Consider the following 16,409-nt stretch of genomic DNA (forward strand, 5'->3'; position numbering starts at 1 on the left):
AGAGCGTCTGCCTTCTCCATCATCATTTGGGTTGTCACGGAAGGTTGGCTGCCCTGACATTCTGGAGCCACAACATAAGTGCTCCTTCGACGTCCGGGAATTTCGAGGCTCAAATCCGCTTCCGCTTGCTGGAAAAGCTTTGCTGGAAGCCATCCAAGACCTTCTGCCGATTCTTTAGAACTGTTGAAAGCATCGACAAGGCGATGCCGAATTCTTTGGTGATGCTTGTTTTGGACCTTCCTGCTTTCTCCACTTCCTCGATTAACGCGACTTTTTTCTCCAGCGTCAGAGATTTACACTGCTTGGGGTGGGACAACGTCGTCGTCCATTGAACACACCACACACACACACAACAAAAAAATTACAGTCAACGCATCGTGCGCATAGCGCGACGAAACAGAGAACTAACAGAACCGCACACGCACAATCACCTAAGAGCGCTCAGACGTGCAAAATGCGGTGGACTGGAGCCCGCTGGAGCGACTACCCGATAAAACCCATGAGCCTCCGCGCGTAAGCGGCGCACACCACGTGACTGCTTCCAAGGTTACTTGACGCAGTTGACGGAAAACGGCTGCGTCTGCGGGAATTTTTTATTCGCCCTTAGATCATGACCGCGTTCAGCACTTAGTAGGAACCAAGCGCTCGCTCGGAGCCTGTATCACCTTTCGGTAATGGCCTTTGGTTTCAGCCATCCCGGTAAACATTTCGAGATATCCGTATTACGCCCGAAAAATGCTTCGAGATAAACGGGAGCAAATACATAACACCTATGGGTGGGGAAGGTGGGGAGGGTGGGTCGAGATATGCAAGTTAGAGTTAACGAGGGTTTACTGTATTGTTATCATCGGCAAATTATTTTCTATTTCACCATGTTCTCAGATATCCTGATCTGGCTTTGAACAATAGTACATTGCCCTTTTAATTACCATATTTACCCGATTCTAACGCACCCCAAATCTAATGAGCACCCTATTTTTGCAGGCTTAAAGTAAGAACAATAAAAGTGCACCTGAATTTAATACCTGTGTCACATAGCCACTTTCGATCACGATCAAGCCTGATCGAGATAGAAATTCATGACCATGATTGGCTGCCTCGTAGCTTGAATAAAGGAGCCAATCGCAATCGAGAGTGCACCTGTGACACCCTTGTAACATACCACCAATTCTTGAAACAAAAAATGTGACATGCCCCTCACATTCACAATCAGAAAAAAATTTAGATGTGCAGAATTTACTTTTCCAAACGGGATTCTTTTTAACGAGATTTTATAATGAAATCGACGCCTAGTCTTCACCAGTTGCGAGTCATTGGCCACAGATATATCAAGCACACAGGGGCAGTATTCTTGAGTGATCACTTTATATACTGTGATCACTTTCATTAGACTCTGAATCAATCGGACTTGAAGTTTGTTGGTTTGCACCAACAGCAAGGCAGGGAGGCTCCGCTGTGGTGCACCGGACATCGAACTGTGCTTGGGACACAGAGGGGCCAGCGAGTGAGCTTGCGCCTACAGCAGAACAGGGAGTCTGCTCCGCGGCGAATTCGTCGGAGGAAGGCGCTCGGGACAAAGAGAGGTCGGCAAGCAAGTTTGCGCCAGCACCTAAGCGGCCATGAACCTAAGCGGCCAGCACCTAATCGGCAGCACATGTATGAGCAGGAAGTGTGTCATGGTGGCCATGTTTTAACATCACTATCGCTGGCGACTGTCGTCCGGGTGTCGCAAATCGAGAATCGAACGTCTGTGCACATGAGATTTTGCCAATTTTGTGCCTGTGCTTGTAGAACAAGAAAGAAAATAGTATGCACTAACCATATGGTGGGCAATGAGCGACTACAGCTTAAGTGCTCAGCCAATACTGGGGTTCTATGGGGGCTGGGTGGAGGAATCTTCGCAACTACGTTTAAGTCGCAATTGCACATTACACGGTACATATTAACGAGGTCTGACTGTATGCAGGTTCGACTGTATTCACAACATACACAAGTTTCTGTCATTACGTTCTGCATTGTGAAGTGTTTTCTATTAAAAGCAAAAATGGAGCATTTTATTCACATTTTGGGACCCATTGGACAGTTCATATGATGGCAGTATAGCTGGAAAAGTCAGACTCCCTGAGCGATGTAACATGCTTTGCTGCACAACTACTGTTTTATTTAAGTGGCCAGCTTGAAGGAGAAGACCCAATCTTCACTGGAGGCCAATGATCTTTTGCGAGTGCTATACGCTTTTGCTGCAGAATCAGGCATTTTCCACATGGTGTAACTGTGTGGGGGAGCGTTCCTGTGTAGCTGGCCCTATTGTCACCTTTCGATTCCCCAACCCCATTACACGTATTAGGCCGATAAGCCATCCTTATTTTAATAAAGCCTTATCATGTCTACTATGGCAGCCAGTATTAAATATGCTGCACATTCACTTCACTCTTAAAAAAGTTTACTCCCTTTGGGGCTTACCTTATCCCATAATAATGATCGACATCTGTCTTGCCCGCATTTCCTTTCTTTAATGCTGCGAGCCCGGTACTTCCAAGTCATAAATAGCTTGTGCGTTATCAGCGTGACACAGCATTCTTGACAGGAAAGTAGCGAGTGCTGAGTTTTCAAGAAAGGAAACACAAGCAAGGCAGATGACTATTATTGTTGTGGGTCAAATATACTCCTCAAAGAGTGCAACTGTTTTAAGAGTGTTCAGTTTTATGCTTGTTCATCCACAGGCATGATTTGAAATATTCTAAAGCTATTAAAATTTTTTTTAATTTACGAAGGGCAACTAGTATTCGATTTGAAGACTGAATTAAGTAGTGCAATATGTATTCTGTTTGTTATTCAAGAGATTCGAATATTTGCTCATCCCTAGGTTTAAAGGGACGCTAAAGGCAAATATTAAGTCAAGCTAAAGTGGTAGATTAGTGCTCGATAATCTCTAAGGCATCAATATTATGCATGCAAAGCCTTAATGATTGAGAAATTGAAGTAAATGAAGGACCTGATTAGAGACTCCTCAGGGACATTCAAGTACTTGCCCAATGACGAAAGCACTCTTCAATTCTGTCACTAGTACTCAACCACTTGTTGCAAAAAACATCCTTTTATTATAAGACAAAATAAAATGCTACTTGTCCAGTTCTATTTTATTTTTTAGAAAAAAGAACTCATTGTAATTACCCTTGGCAACGACGCAGGCGGTAGAAAGGTTTCGTTTTCGCTAGATTCCATGCTGCGCTGGTTTTGCTGGCTCACGAAACTCGCACAAACTGCAAGTAGCAGAGAATTCAACTTCCATGTGATGTCCCGGGATGCCTGAACAGTCCACGCCACTTGACCAAAAAGCAGCTGCAGCGGCTAGTCCACCGCTCTGTCTTGGCTCGGTATCGCCATCTGTTGGGGGCCGTTTTACTCGCCAACGGCAGCAGAGGGTGGTGATGGCGTATGCAACGTCGCCACTCCCCTGGTTGGGTGGCGGGAGATTTGAATTTCAAAAAAAATATTCGGACCGGACTCTTCAGATGCAACTTTCTCGTAAACTAAGTCTCTTCTTGGCACGAAGCAAGAGTTGTGAGGTTTCCGGAATGGTAGTTAAACAGTCCACGTCGACTTAGTATTTGCCCTTTAGTGTCCCTTAAATATATTTTCACTGCTGGTTTCATCTCTATTGTGCCTATCCAGCATGCTGTTTCTAGCTTTCTGTTTAGGCTCCTTTTCCTTGTCGCTGTCTAAACAAGGTATTAAACTGAACTGAATGCAAAACCTTACCTTTTTGTAATATTTGAGCGCTAACAGTCAAGCGGTTTAGCAGGAATAGCGGGCAGTGTTGCCATTTTAAAGTGACACTTTCTTTGCCTCTTCCTTCGACTTTCTTGCTGCTGCTGCTGCTGTCTGGCACGCCACGTAGGGGAGTGGTTCAGAGCGTGTGTATAGATGACAGGAGCATGGCAGAGAGAAAAGGCGACGCGAGAAACTTGTCTGGACCTTTGCATCGTGTCGAATGTGCACAATACCTTCTGGAGCTCTTTGGGTGTCGCCGCATTAGCCTCTTGACAGCTGTAATCATCCGTGACCCCCTGCAGAAGCATTGCAGAAATTGCAGTGCTTACCTTTCTACTAACATGCAAATCCAAAGGGAAGCTAGATAGGATACTAGAAAGGCAGGGGGAGAGGAAGCAGAAAATGGGTAGAACCGACGCAGTCATGAAACAAGTGGATAACAGCCTTGCCACTCTTTACTCACAGTTCCCATATAAGGGTGGGGGATAGAGAAAAGATGTCGTGAGAAGGCAAGGAAACTCTACTACTATAGACAAGACAGTGGCTGCGGGAAAACGGAATAAATTTTAAGTTTAAGGCATGGTATGGTACATTTCTGCTATTTCTGAAAAATAAACACCATGCAGATTTGTCAAGCGGACAACTTACGCAGGGCATGTGGAAGCAGAGCTGCATTAAAGTGCACTGTAGAGTCTAGGCAACACTACGGAAGCGGTCGCACGTCAAATCAACACTTCTGTGCCTGCCGTGGTGGCTTTGCGGCTGTGGCATTGCTCAAGGTCACAGGTTTGATCCTGACCGCAGCAGCCGCATTTCGACGGGGGTGAAATAAAAAACACTCATGCACTTAGATTTAGGGACCCGTTAAAGATCACCACGGTGTCAAAATTAATCCGGAGTCTGCCACTGTGGCGTGCCTCAATCCATTTGTGGTTTTGGCACGTACAGCCCGATAATTAAATTAATGTTTAATACTTCTGCCACAATGCGATGTGCCATGTGAGGCATGAATATGCTCATCCCTCTTGGAGGTTATGAATTATGGTGCACAACAACACCTCAAGCAAACACCTCCCCCTGTGTGTTCTGTGTACTATGCTGACAAACAGCAGTGGTGCACGCAAGGTAACGTTTAACATCAACTCACCACACTCATATTGCACTAAATGCTAAAGAAATTAAACATTCGCCATTGACATCACCACTGACTATCAACAATCAAAGCAAACAGCACAGAAAGCTTCGCTTACATCGATTCCCGTAGCGCATGGGGTCGGTAATAGCTTTTTGCATTTTCAGTCGTTACGCGAGCCTCCAAGTGATGATGCAACAGATTCATGTGAATATACATGTAGGCACCAGAATAAGCCTGCTGTGTGTTCTTCCACCTTTCTGCAGGAGAATGTGAGCTGTGTGAACACAGCCCTAGTGCTGCTCATCTTCGCGCAACAGCGTGGTCAACTGGTTAGTTACTTGCACGCACTACGGGGCCCACCTCCACCGGGTGCAGCAAGCAAGACAGCCTGCAATGCTAGTGTGCCTGCCAGTGTCCCTGCTGGCTCCGCAGCAGCCACAGCCACAGCTTCATCAGGGAGCCTGTTGCAAAACCTGCTTGAGCTTCTGCACTTCTGGCAAGAGCACTACCTCCATAAGGACAAAGATTGCTCTGCCCTTGAAAAGGTCAGCACCCTTCATCGACAGACACCTTTGTTTTCCCCGAATAAGTTCACATCACAAGTATGGCGAGTGTTTTTATTTCATGTTGTTTAATTTGTTTCTTTGCTGTTCCAGAGCTCACGAATTGGATTCCATCGGTGGAAGGCCATGGTGAACACACTTGTCTCAGAGGACATTACCAGTCCTGTGTCCCTTGTCTACCATGTTCACCCTGGGCCCAGCACCCGCGACAGTTGATGGACTGGCTGCTATGCATTGGCACAGTGCAGCGCAGGCACTGAGCATGTGGATGTAGTACTGCAAGCTATGATCAGTAATTAAGTGAGCCCTGTGTGCTGAGTACAGTTGGTTGAAAAGTAATTGTTGCAATCATCCCGAGATTGACAGTGTTCACTGGACCATGCTCAGTCGTTCATTCCATCTGTGTTCACTAAAGAATGTCTAATGGATGGCTAAAGAAAGCAGCCGGCTACAGTAAACATTCATCTTGGCCACACTTGGGCTGCTTAATATGGACTTGAGATTTCTATATACCGTCAGTGAATCTCTTTGCTGTCAAGGGCCCTCTGTTAACCAAGCAATAGAGCACTCATGGGAGCTAGTTTCTTTTGACGGTAAAGTCACTAGATAATAAACTGCCATTCTGTACATTGTGCAGAGCTGAATCCCACATCTTGTGATCATCATTGTTGTGCTGAGTGTGCTAAAATACTAGTTCATGGAAGTCGAGATGGGTGACCGTGAGTTTTGGGCTGACAAGGGCAACTTGTGATTATTGCTGTGCAACTGTCGGTATGTTCACAGCTAGTTCTCATTCAACTTTTAGAAAAATGTGATCATGATGCACCTTTAAATCAATTATGTGGTTTCGTTTCTTGTGTTGTTATGCAGCCAGGGACACATATACTCCATCATAAGTTCTTGGTGCAGAGGAGATGTGTTGAATGCTTCATGTTTTCACTTGGCTTGGATTATGGGAGGTGGTTAGTGGTCTTAAAAGGTAGGAAGGAGACTGGTTTAGAACCTTATGAAGCTTTAACTGCGTAAATGATCTCTCACCTTCATCTGAGTGCCATGTTGTTTTGTTTATAAATAATAGTGAATTAACTGTGATCGTTGTGTTGATACAGCCACTTATGCCTGTTGTATACTGCTTGCATTTTTAATCTACTTAGTATGAACAAGACCAACAATCTCAGATTGAGTGGTTTGTAAGTTGAGGTCAGCTAATGGCCACAAAATTTTTCTCAGCTTGTCATTTGTGGCGCAAGTTATTTTAATCAATGACAACTTCACATTTGGCATACTGTTTTAGAATAAATGCCATTGATTCCATCTAGCTTAGTCTACATAAAGTTGCTTCCTTGGCGTAGTATTAATGTACTGGGAAACACCTAGCATCGAGTGCACATACATCTGAATTGTGGCCACTGCTTGCATGCATTTTGTGCTAGCAACATGTGCATTTGCAGAATTTCAGTGCATTACAGAAAGGATTAAATGGATGAAATCAAATTAAATTACCAGAATGGCATTCTAACCTCCTTGTGTGGCTCGCAGTTTTGTGCACATTACTGCTTCATTCAGAAACCCGACTTGTTTTCTACTTATATGTACTAAGTTGCAAGCTTTCTTCCTTCCATCATACACTGACACTCGTCAGGGTTATCAAGCTGGTTTTCTGAACATAGCGTATGCTTTGCTTTTAAACTCATTCATGACAGGCCATAAGGTTGTGAAAAAGTTAACAGTTGCTTTTTTTTTTTCTGTGTAAATTATTTAAGCCCATAATATAAATGTTCTGGTTTTCTTCCAAGTTTGTGGGATCATTTTTTTCTGTAGTTTTAAATGCACAAAATTTACAAGGCGAAACAGTGGTTTGGCATTAGGAGTAAATCGATGTTGTCCTGCACAGTAACAGTGAAAAATCTAGCATAATCTTCCTTACATGCAGCACCTTGTAACATATTGTAATATTTTTATAGGAATTGAAATAATCTTGATAACACAATGTTCAGTGATTTCCATGTACACTGCACGTGCAGTGGAAGGTTGGATAAGATTCACCTGTTATTGATGGGAGCTCTGGCAAGTAACAAATTTCAAATTCAGGCATGCTTCATTTGAGGAACAGCCTTGTTTCCGTAGCTGGGAAATGAATGTGAATCCACAGAAAGTCAAATTTAGAGGCAAAATCAAGTATATAACATCAGTCTCCAATAGCATTTTTTTGGGACACGAGTCAAGTTAGAGAAGTTATCTTTATTAGGCATATGCTTCAATGCCAACAATTCCTACTTGCCACATCAGCTCAAGCAGGTTAGCCAGTCTGCTGACCCACTGCTGTTCTCTTTCTGCATGTCATGTTAGGATTTTTATGGGCTAGTGTATTAGGAAGTGTGAACTGGGCTTGTGTTTTGTAACAATTCACTTCATTTTTCATTAATCTTACCTTTAGTCATTGGTTTGGACATCACCATTATCACCAAGATTGGCCACTTGGTGCACTGTATAAGGAAATGAAGGTGGTAATAGAATCTATTGTTAAAATATACAGGCCCAGGCTGAAATTTTCCAGTGCCTACATCTTCACTCTCAGTACATATCTCCTAGTTAGGTACATTAAACCTGTTCATAATAGTTCACATTCGGTATTATGCATCTCTGAAATGCTCTTAAAAATTGCGACTGTCCACCTACTTCTATGAAATTTAATTTAGAGCGGATACTTCTTTTTGTTCAACACTCTCTATGTACATCTGGGTGCTTCAAAATGTAGTAAGTGAGGTTTTGAGTCATTTTATAATAAAAACATTTCATTTCATGGCTCAGTTTAGGTATTGGTTAGTATGTGAAATTATGAGGAGGCATAGAACCCTTGCTTTAGTGTTGCATCACTCTTGCATATAATTAATGAAAAGCCTGTTCCAAATGACATGGCTTGTGATGTAGCACCATCTTTATGAATAAACATTTAAATGCGAACATGATAGAGAATAGCAGCAGCGAGACAAAATGTTACCCTGGGGTCTTTAATCAACTTAAGTGCTCTTTTGCATAGTTGTTACAAGTCTAAAAGTGTAGTCTATGTCCAATCTTTTATTTTATTGCTACTAAGCATTTGATATTAGTTGTGGCACTCAATGTTGTATCTTTCTTTAATATAAACTGCATTGTGAGAGCTTTGTGCAATGGTATGGAGCATATTTTGAATAGTGGAATATGTTTTGCTGTTTTTATTGCTGTTGCCTATTGGCATTAGTTTTTGTACCAATGCATCAAATATTAACGAACCAACTGTGACATGCTTTAAACAGTTTAATAATATTTTTTTAATTCATGTAAACATACTGTATATTAGTTGAACATTGTAGGAAAGGTAACTCAAAAATTTTGTGTTCATGTGACATTTTGTGTGTTTGGAAGTTGTGAAAGATGGTCTAATGATTGGTATTTTAAAGTGAATGTGTGGTAGATGTTGGAATGGTACAAACAAATGTTGCTTGTTTTTGCTTTTGCTGAAGTGTGTTTTTGTATTGTATGCTGTGTGACTGAGTAATTATTTTGTAAATACCAACTTAGTAAAAGCAAGAAAGAAACATGAAAATTTGCATAGTAATAATGTAATGTGTGAACACTGCAGTTCTCCCTGTTTTCACTGCAGTAGAGGTGGCCTGTTTGTTTTAATTTTATTAAACAATTTCTTTTAAGCACATAAACACGGTGTGGTTTTTGTACTTATACAGTATCAGCTACGCCTAAATGCTTAGCTTAACTATTTTATAGAAGTCGGTGCAGTGGAACTTTGCTGTTTTATCACAACTGAATGAAAGTCCCGTCAGTCTGCTGTGCACTCTTTGTCTCATAGCCATATCTGAGATGTGTGTACATACTTTAAATAGATAGCAATTTACTAACAGCTATTCCATATGAAACATAGCTGGTCAAATTGCTGTAAAGTTCCACTTGTAGAAGTGGCCATGCACTGAATAGATATTACGCACTTGTGCAACATAGTATGAAAGCCTGCCTGGAATTGAATGTTTAATGTTTTGAAGCTATTTAAATCTACATTTCAACTTGGCTAGGCATTTATTTTCTTTGTGCAGAAATTATGGGGATCTCAAACGTGCTCTTGGGACAAAGGAACGACAACACAGTAGTCATCATCATCATCATCAGCCTGTTTTATGTCCACTGCAGGACGAAGGCCTCTTCCTGCGATCTTCAATTACCCCTGTCCTGCACCAACTGATTCCAACTAGCACCCGCGTATTTCCTAATTTCATCACTCCACCTAATCTTCTGCCGTCCTCGACTGCGTTTCCCTTCTCTTGGTACCCATTCTGTAACCCTAATGGTCCAATGGTTACCTAACCGGCACAATACATGACCTGCCCAGCTCCATTTTTTTCTCTTGATGTCAATTAGAATATAGTCTATACCCGTTTGCTCTCTGATCCAAACCGCTCTCTTTCTGTCTCTTAACGTTATGCCTAGCAATCTTCATTCCATCACTCTTTACACGGTCCTTAACTTGTTCTTAGTGCAAACAATCAAAAGGGCATTTATTGCACCTTTCATACACCAATGCCAGCTAGTTTAATAGATCATGCCAATGGGCACGAACTAATTGTGGAAGACCAACTCACCACGACAGGACATTGAGCAAATATGTTTGGCCCCATGCTGCACACCAATGCCTAATCGTTTGCGTGTACGGTCACGTGAACTGTGGTGCATTGGAACGATCATATTTGCAAGATGGCCCCTCGAATGGCCAGCGAGCGCGCGAAATGTCCACACAGCCAGCCAACCGCAAGCCAAAGAGGAATAGGTTACTTCCTTTTGCACCCGAGTAACGCCGCCATTAAGTAGCATTAGCAGTGCAACGAGCGCGCCATCTCTCAAATTAGTCTGCAACCACACTGCCTGCCGGCGGTGCTTAGCTACGCAGAGAAGCCAGATTACAGAAGACATGAGAGCCGTACGGGGGAAACAACATCAGGAGACGCGTGAGAGTCGAGCATCCCCACACAATTGAGGAAAACAACGATACAGGGCAGGCAAATAACCAAATGTGTGTTGAAATTTGCTGTTTAGACTAGAATTGTAAAACAAAATAGTCCAAGGATATAGTATAGCCACTTTGTGCAAGTCATTTTGCCTTGCACCAGCTCCGAGACAGATCTCAACCCTTGGACTTTCCCTGACCTGTAAACAGCCTGCCGATGCTGCTTGCTCATAATGTACGATCCAGGTTACAATCTGCCTATGCAGAAAAAGAGCAGGCGTGGCCCTTGCATGGGCAAAGTTAGCGCCCTAGAAAGCTTGTTGGGCAGCAGTGATAGCATCATTACCATGTGGCAATTTCGTGTACTTCGTACAGTGGACATGACATCGATCTCCGACACTATAGTCATCGGTTAAAAATGTAAAGTGCAATTTGTGTTTCATGATACTGTGAGTACTGCGGAAAAAAATACATCTTACAATCATTATAATTATTGCTTAATTATGAGAGCCACATGGAAAGCGTTCCAACCATGGAAACGTAATGAACACGTCGAGCACATGGTATGCCGACTTCCACCTCGCAGAAGCTGTTATAACCATAGAAACAACCAAGAAGCTGAAAAGGCTTAGTGACATTGGTGTGCCAACTGCTATGTAACATCAGTGCCCTGCTGCTATTGAGTGCCACAGTTCTACGTCGTGGGAGAGTGAAATGTGGCATCCAGTGATGCAAAGTTTGAGTCAAGGGCACTCACACTTTATTTGTACTATTTTAATGTTTCTGCAACTGATAACTTTGGTTTACCCACCGCGGCAACTCAGTGACCATGGCCTTGAACTGCTGAGCAAGAGGACCCGGATTAAATCCCGGCCATGGCAGCCGCATTCTAATGGTGCCAGAATGCAAAAATGCCTGTGTTCAGTGCACTGGGTGCACATCCCCAGGTGGTCAGAATTAATCTGGAGTTTTCCACAGCAGCGAAATAGTGGTTTTGGCCCATAAAACCCTGTAATTTTTTTCAAATAAATTTGGTATGTGTGCATTAATTATCATGATTCCTATTGCTCTTACTTTTTTGCATGCCAAGAACAGACCTCAAGCAATAATGGTGGCCTTAAGTATTGCAGGACCCTTTAATACCCTTGTCACTCGTGCACATGTAAAGTCCCTTGCAAAACTTCCTCAAGTTAACCTTAAAGTAGTTGTAGTTGTGCCTCATGGCGCTTTACGAAAGCTGCCAGGGGCTTATCAGCTTATCTATGTGCGCAATAATTTTATCTCTTAAAAACACCCAAGAACATTTTACCTAATATTTCTGCAGTAGGAAATATTGAAAGGGAGAAATTGACATCCACCCAACTGTGGCACGAAGCTACAAAGGAAACCAATACAGGTTTCTCGGAAAAAAAAGCTTCGCAGTTGAAGATAAATTCATCCTGGACCTCGATTCGAACTCTGGACCAATGCTTGGAGGCTAGAGGCTAGCAGATTGCAGAGCGACGGCGAATTAATCGGCAACTCTAAGCATGGGGACACTGAATGTAGGTTTGCTTTATATTGTTCATGCTACAGTCGAGTGGATGTCAATTTTTCCCTTTCATGAACTTTACCTTGCAGGCTTCATCAAAACTTATTTGTCAATAGGAAATATGCAAATTTTATGCAGATAAGTTGGTACTTCTGTAAAATTTAGTTTTGCCCATAATGCGAAACAGTGGTCCGATATGTGGCACAATATTATGCACAGTAAGTCTTGCACTGTTTCAAGCAATATCGGTTGGAGTAACCATTGGCAGATGTGCACAGACGATCTCCTTTAGAGAAAAAGAAGACTCACTCAAAGTCTTCGTTTGTGGAGTTAGCACTTCTCTAGATGTAGATCCTTGTGACATAATGGCATGTACCCACTCTGCGGAATTGGCCAAGGATCGAGTTGGTCAAAGTGTAAAATTAGTGGTCAAAATTTTATAATGGGTAAGTTAGAATCGAAAGATAGATTGGAGAGCCTGCATAATTTGATAAAAATGAAAATTCTACCATAACCATAAAATTAGAAACTCAAAGTTCAATTTGGATGAAAGAAAAGGAGGCTTGAAATTTTGTATTCAGAGTTTAAATCTCATTGATTCTAAAAAAAAATCTTGGGTGGCAGCGTTCCAACTTTCTCGTCACCATGCCTAGGTGTAGAGGCACCCAAAGGTGGTGTAGAAATGTATAAACATTTCGATGCCTATCCAACGAGAATACTGTACGTCCCGTCACATAAGATGAGTGCAATGGCTCATACCCTCGTAAGGCAGAGGCTACAAGCGCTCGGCGAAGTGAAGCGCACAGTGCATACATTCATTGAAATTGGCCCTACAACACACAGAACAGCATACATTTCAATAAAGAGCGAGCTCAGAACAATTATGTGAACCATCAATAAAACATTGCATACCCCCTCAGCATATGTAGTTGTGGTTTTTCAAGAGCTTCGCTGGACATCCAGGTTGATAAGGATTGATAAGAGTCGATAAGGGTGTGATAATGTTTGATAAGGTTGATGACCTATGAGGGTTGATAAGGGTTTATACTGGTTAGATCAAGTTTCATAGCATTGATAATGAATCAGAGGAGGAGTTTCCGCATGACTTTTTACTTTCCTATCCCCGCCTTTCGCTTCTTACCACTGGCTTCATTAAATTCTTTCGCCTCGGGGCTGGTTTATAGATAAGCTGCAGAGTGCGGCAAAAGCCAGTCATTTTAGCAAACACTCGAGAGGCCAGGTACAGTATAGATTTTTGCTGTAGAATAGGTGGAGTGGCTTAGAGGTAGAACCTGACTGGCCATCTGCACGTCTAGAGTTTATATCTTCACAGAGCACTTACATTTTTTTCATTTATAGAATTCTTGCAAAGAACTAAGATCCCTGCAACAGACACCAGTGACACCGGTAGACATCGACACAACTGCAGAAGTGGGCCCATAACAGCTATTGTTGCAAAAAGTAAATTGCACCTGTTAAACATAGTAAGGCTGACATCGGTGTGGCAACCTTGTGCTTACAATATTCCATCGTGTATGAAGTGCATGGAGGAAGTGTTTTCCTTCCTCCATGATGGTGTGGGTCACCTACTGATTTTAGCTGTTCTTGGCGAGATCATGTGGTGACAGTAATTGCAGCAAAGTGGTGCATGGCTTCTGGAGTGGCCATTTCACACCTAGTCTAGAAGTACAACCACAACATAACGTGTATAGTAAATTGGAAAGATGGCGCCAGTGTGTACTACAACCAAGAGGCACTCTGTGTTGAGAGCATAGGGCATAAATGTGGTTCAACAGTGCTTGAGCTGCTGTATTATGTAACAAATTGTTATAATCATGAGCAAGGGTAAGGCAAATGCAAACAAATAATTTTTCGGTTGCAGCTCAAGCACAGTGGGAACGAGAGCACTTTCTCAGTTGCTAAGAGAAATTTCCAAACTACCTTCACCAGAAGCCCCATTAAACATCTTTAGTGGAAGGCCAGCTGTATGACACTTTGTGCATCTTCCTCGAGAGAGAGAGAGATGTTCTTTGTCCCAGCCATTACTGGCAGATCCAAGAAGCACAGCTGCTAACGATTTCAACTGTACCGCCTCTCTGGAACTGGCAACTCCACATGCAGCACCTTCAGCAGATGACATGGTACAAATTTTCACAGCTCAAAGAGCAATTTGTGAATGAAGTTTATCTCTTGTTCTCTCCCTGAAACCACGTTCCCTTTCCCTTCCACCCAATATGGCAACTATATAGGGGGCAGGTTGTAACTACCTTCATCCCAACTAGCTATTAAACTAGCAAGCCTGGACATGCACAACACACCATTCATTCCTTTCTCGATTTCATCTAGATGATAAATGGTACCAGTGCCAAAGGCTTAGACAAAGCCATTTATTAATCCTCATTCTCTTCCTGGCCAGACGATAACTATGCAGAGGGCAAGTTTTAACCACCACAACCCCAACTGACCGTTAGACTACCAAGCCTGGACACTCGACTCAAAACAATTACTCCATTTTGGGTTCTTCTATAAGATGATGCTTTCCGCTGCACCGGTACCGCATCTTCTTAGCAGATGATTTCACCAGAAAAGAAAACTATTTGTCCCTACTCAGGTTTTCATCCAAGTGCCTCTGACGGGAGCTGCCAGCATGCTTAAAACAGCACATCACCGTGTTTTTTTTTTTTTTTTTTTTTTTTGCCATAATGCAAATATACATATATATAGGCAGGTTGACTTTCGCCTAGTAATTAGGGTAGCAAAACTTTTGATATGGTGACAACACTGAAAATTTTGGGCGTAGTATAGATAAATGATAGCTTAACAAGAGCTTAAGTGGGGATGCTAGGCTGAAGGGTGAACTTTTGAACTGGTTTACGGATTTTTAATGAAATCTTGTGGGATGATTTATCTCATAATCGGAATACATTTTAAGTTTCATCACCCTAACAGAAAAAGAGTTATGGTCATCATATTGAGCTGTTGAGTGTGAGCGTTGGAAGACCAGGTGCTGGGAAGACTATCATTTAAGAAGTAGTAGAGATATATTCATTGTTTTTGAATAGATACCTTCTAAGTGCTCTATTGTAGCGGATAAGGGCAGCCACTCTTCTTTTTTGCCATTTCTGTAAAAATTTATTCACTTGAAAACAAAGTTTCTTTTCTATGTTGTCACCATATCAAATATTTAATATTTTCATTGTGTTTGAAGAAATTTACCTCATACCTCATCTTGTTTCTAACAAAATTTCACTCTTGAAACCACCTCAAAAGCAGCTTTTCACAAAGCGGGTTGGAAACGGTAGTTGTCCTAAAGGTGTTGTATGGCCAAAAAGTGGAAAACTGAGAAATATTGATTCAAAGATTGCAGAACATGCTGCTGTACTTTGTGGTAAAAAGAGATTAATCAGAATTGAGAATAAATTGAGCCGTCTTCAATATCACACTGCATGATGGTATAGTCGCTTCAAGTTGTCTTATCTTTTTTTTAAGCTTTAGCGCTGTAAAGCACCATTGTCCATGCTTGTGAAATGCTTCCTTTTGTTGCTTGCTAGACGTGCCTCCTCATCTGGACTCCATAATCCAGCTCCAGCTTCTCGAGTACCCTCTTGATGCTGCGTGCACCCTCATTGATCTGTAGCACAGCCAAGGCTGCTGCAGTCTCCATGGCTCTCGGGGATACAAACTCCATCTTCTGGCACCTCTTCTACACTAACGCATTGAATTATTAATTTTAATTCTGTGTCTGCATCATCAAACATCATTGAAGGAGCTCTGGCTTACTAAGCCTGTGAACTAACTTCTTGGCAGTGTTTCTACTGACGCTGGCTGCCCGCCGTGGTTGCTCAGTTGCTACGGTGTTGGGCTGCTGAGCACGAGGTCGCAGGATCAAATCCTGGCCACGGCGGCCGCATTTCAATGGGGGCGAAATGCGAAAACACCCGTGTGCTTATATTTAGGTGCACGTTAAAGAACCCCAGGTGGTCGAAATTTCCAGAGTCCTCCACTACGGCGTGCCTCATAATCAGAAAATGGTTTTGGCACGTAAAACCCCATAATTTAATTTTTACTGACGCTGGATGGTGGGTTGTTGGCACAGACGGCTTGCCAGCATCAACCAGGGTTTTGTGCCAATTGTACTCACAAGTATTCGCCAATTGTGTTTCGATTGTAATACCCCGATCTGTGTTTAAGTATTGGTTTGTCAGTCAATGCAGACTTGCCATGATTGGAAATATTTTTTTCTTAGTTGTCTTTCTCCCAAACTGACTTTTAGTATCTATTTGCCACTCTATCTCTGCTCACCACAGCCAAAATATAACTTTTTTTTCTGATTCTTTTTACGCACCTTATGCTGCAGCCTTGATAGGTCTTTTGTGACTAAAAAGCACAATAAACAATATTCTTAATGACTGC

At 42.4% G+C, this 16,409-nt stretch overlaps 1 protein-coding gene across 3 annotated transcripts in view; it reads left to right on the plus strand.

Moving 5' to 3' along the window:
- LOC126545906 (short transient receptor potential channel 4-associated protein-like) overlaps positions 1-9,170 on the plus strand; it is a 119,416-nt gene extending 110,246 nt beyond the window's left edge. For all 3 annotated transcript variants that reach the window (XM_055062042.1, XM_050193944.2, XM_055062043.1), the window contains 2 exons: positions 5,173-5,454; positions 5,566-9,170. In XM_055062042.1, the coding sequence (XP_054918017.1) occupies positions 5,173-5,454; positions 5,566-5,688 (405 nt within the window). In that variant the 3' untranslated portion in view covers positions 5,689-9,170. The remainder of the gene's footprint in view (positions 1-5,172; positions 5,455-5,565) is intronic.
- The last annotated feature ends 7,239 nt before the right edge of the window (positions 9,171-16,409 follow it).

The sequence above is a fragment of the Dermacentor andersoni genome, chromosome 1, assembly GCF_023375885.2.
Source record: "Dermacentor andersoni chromosome 1, qqDerAnde1_hic_scaffold, whole genome shotgun sequence".
In the NCBI taxonomy this organism is placed as follows: Eukaryota; Metazoa; Arthropoda; class Arachnida; order Ixodida; family Ixodidae; genus Dermacentor; species Dermacentor andersoni.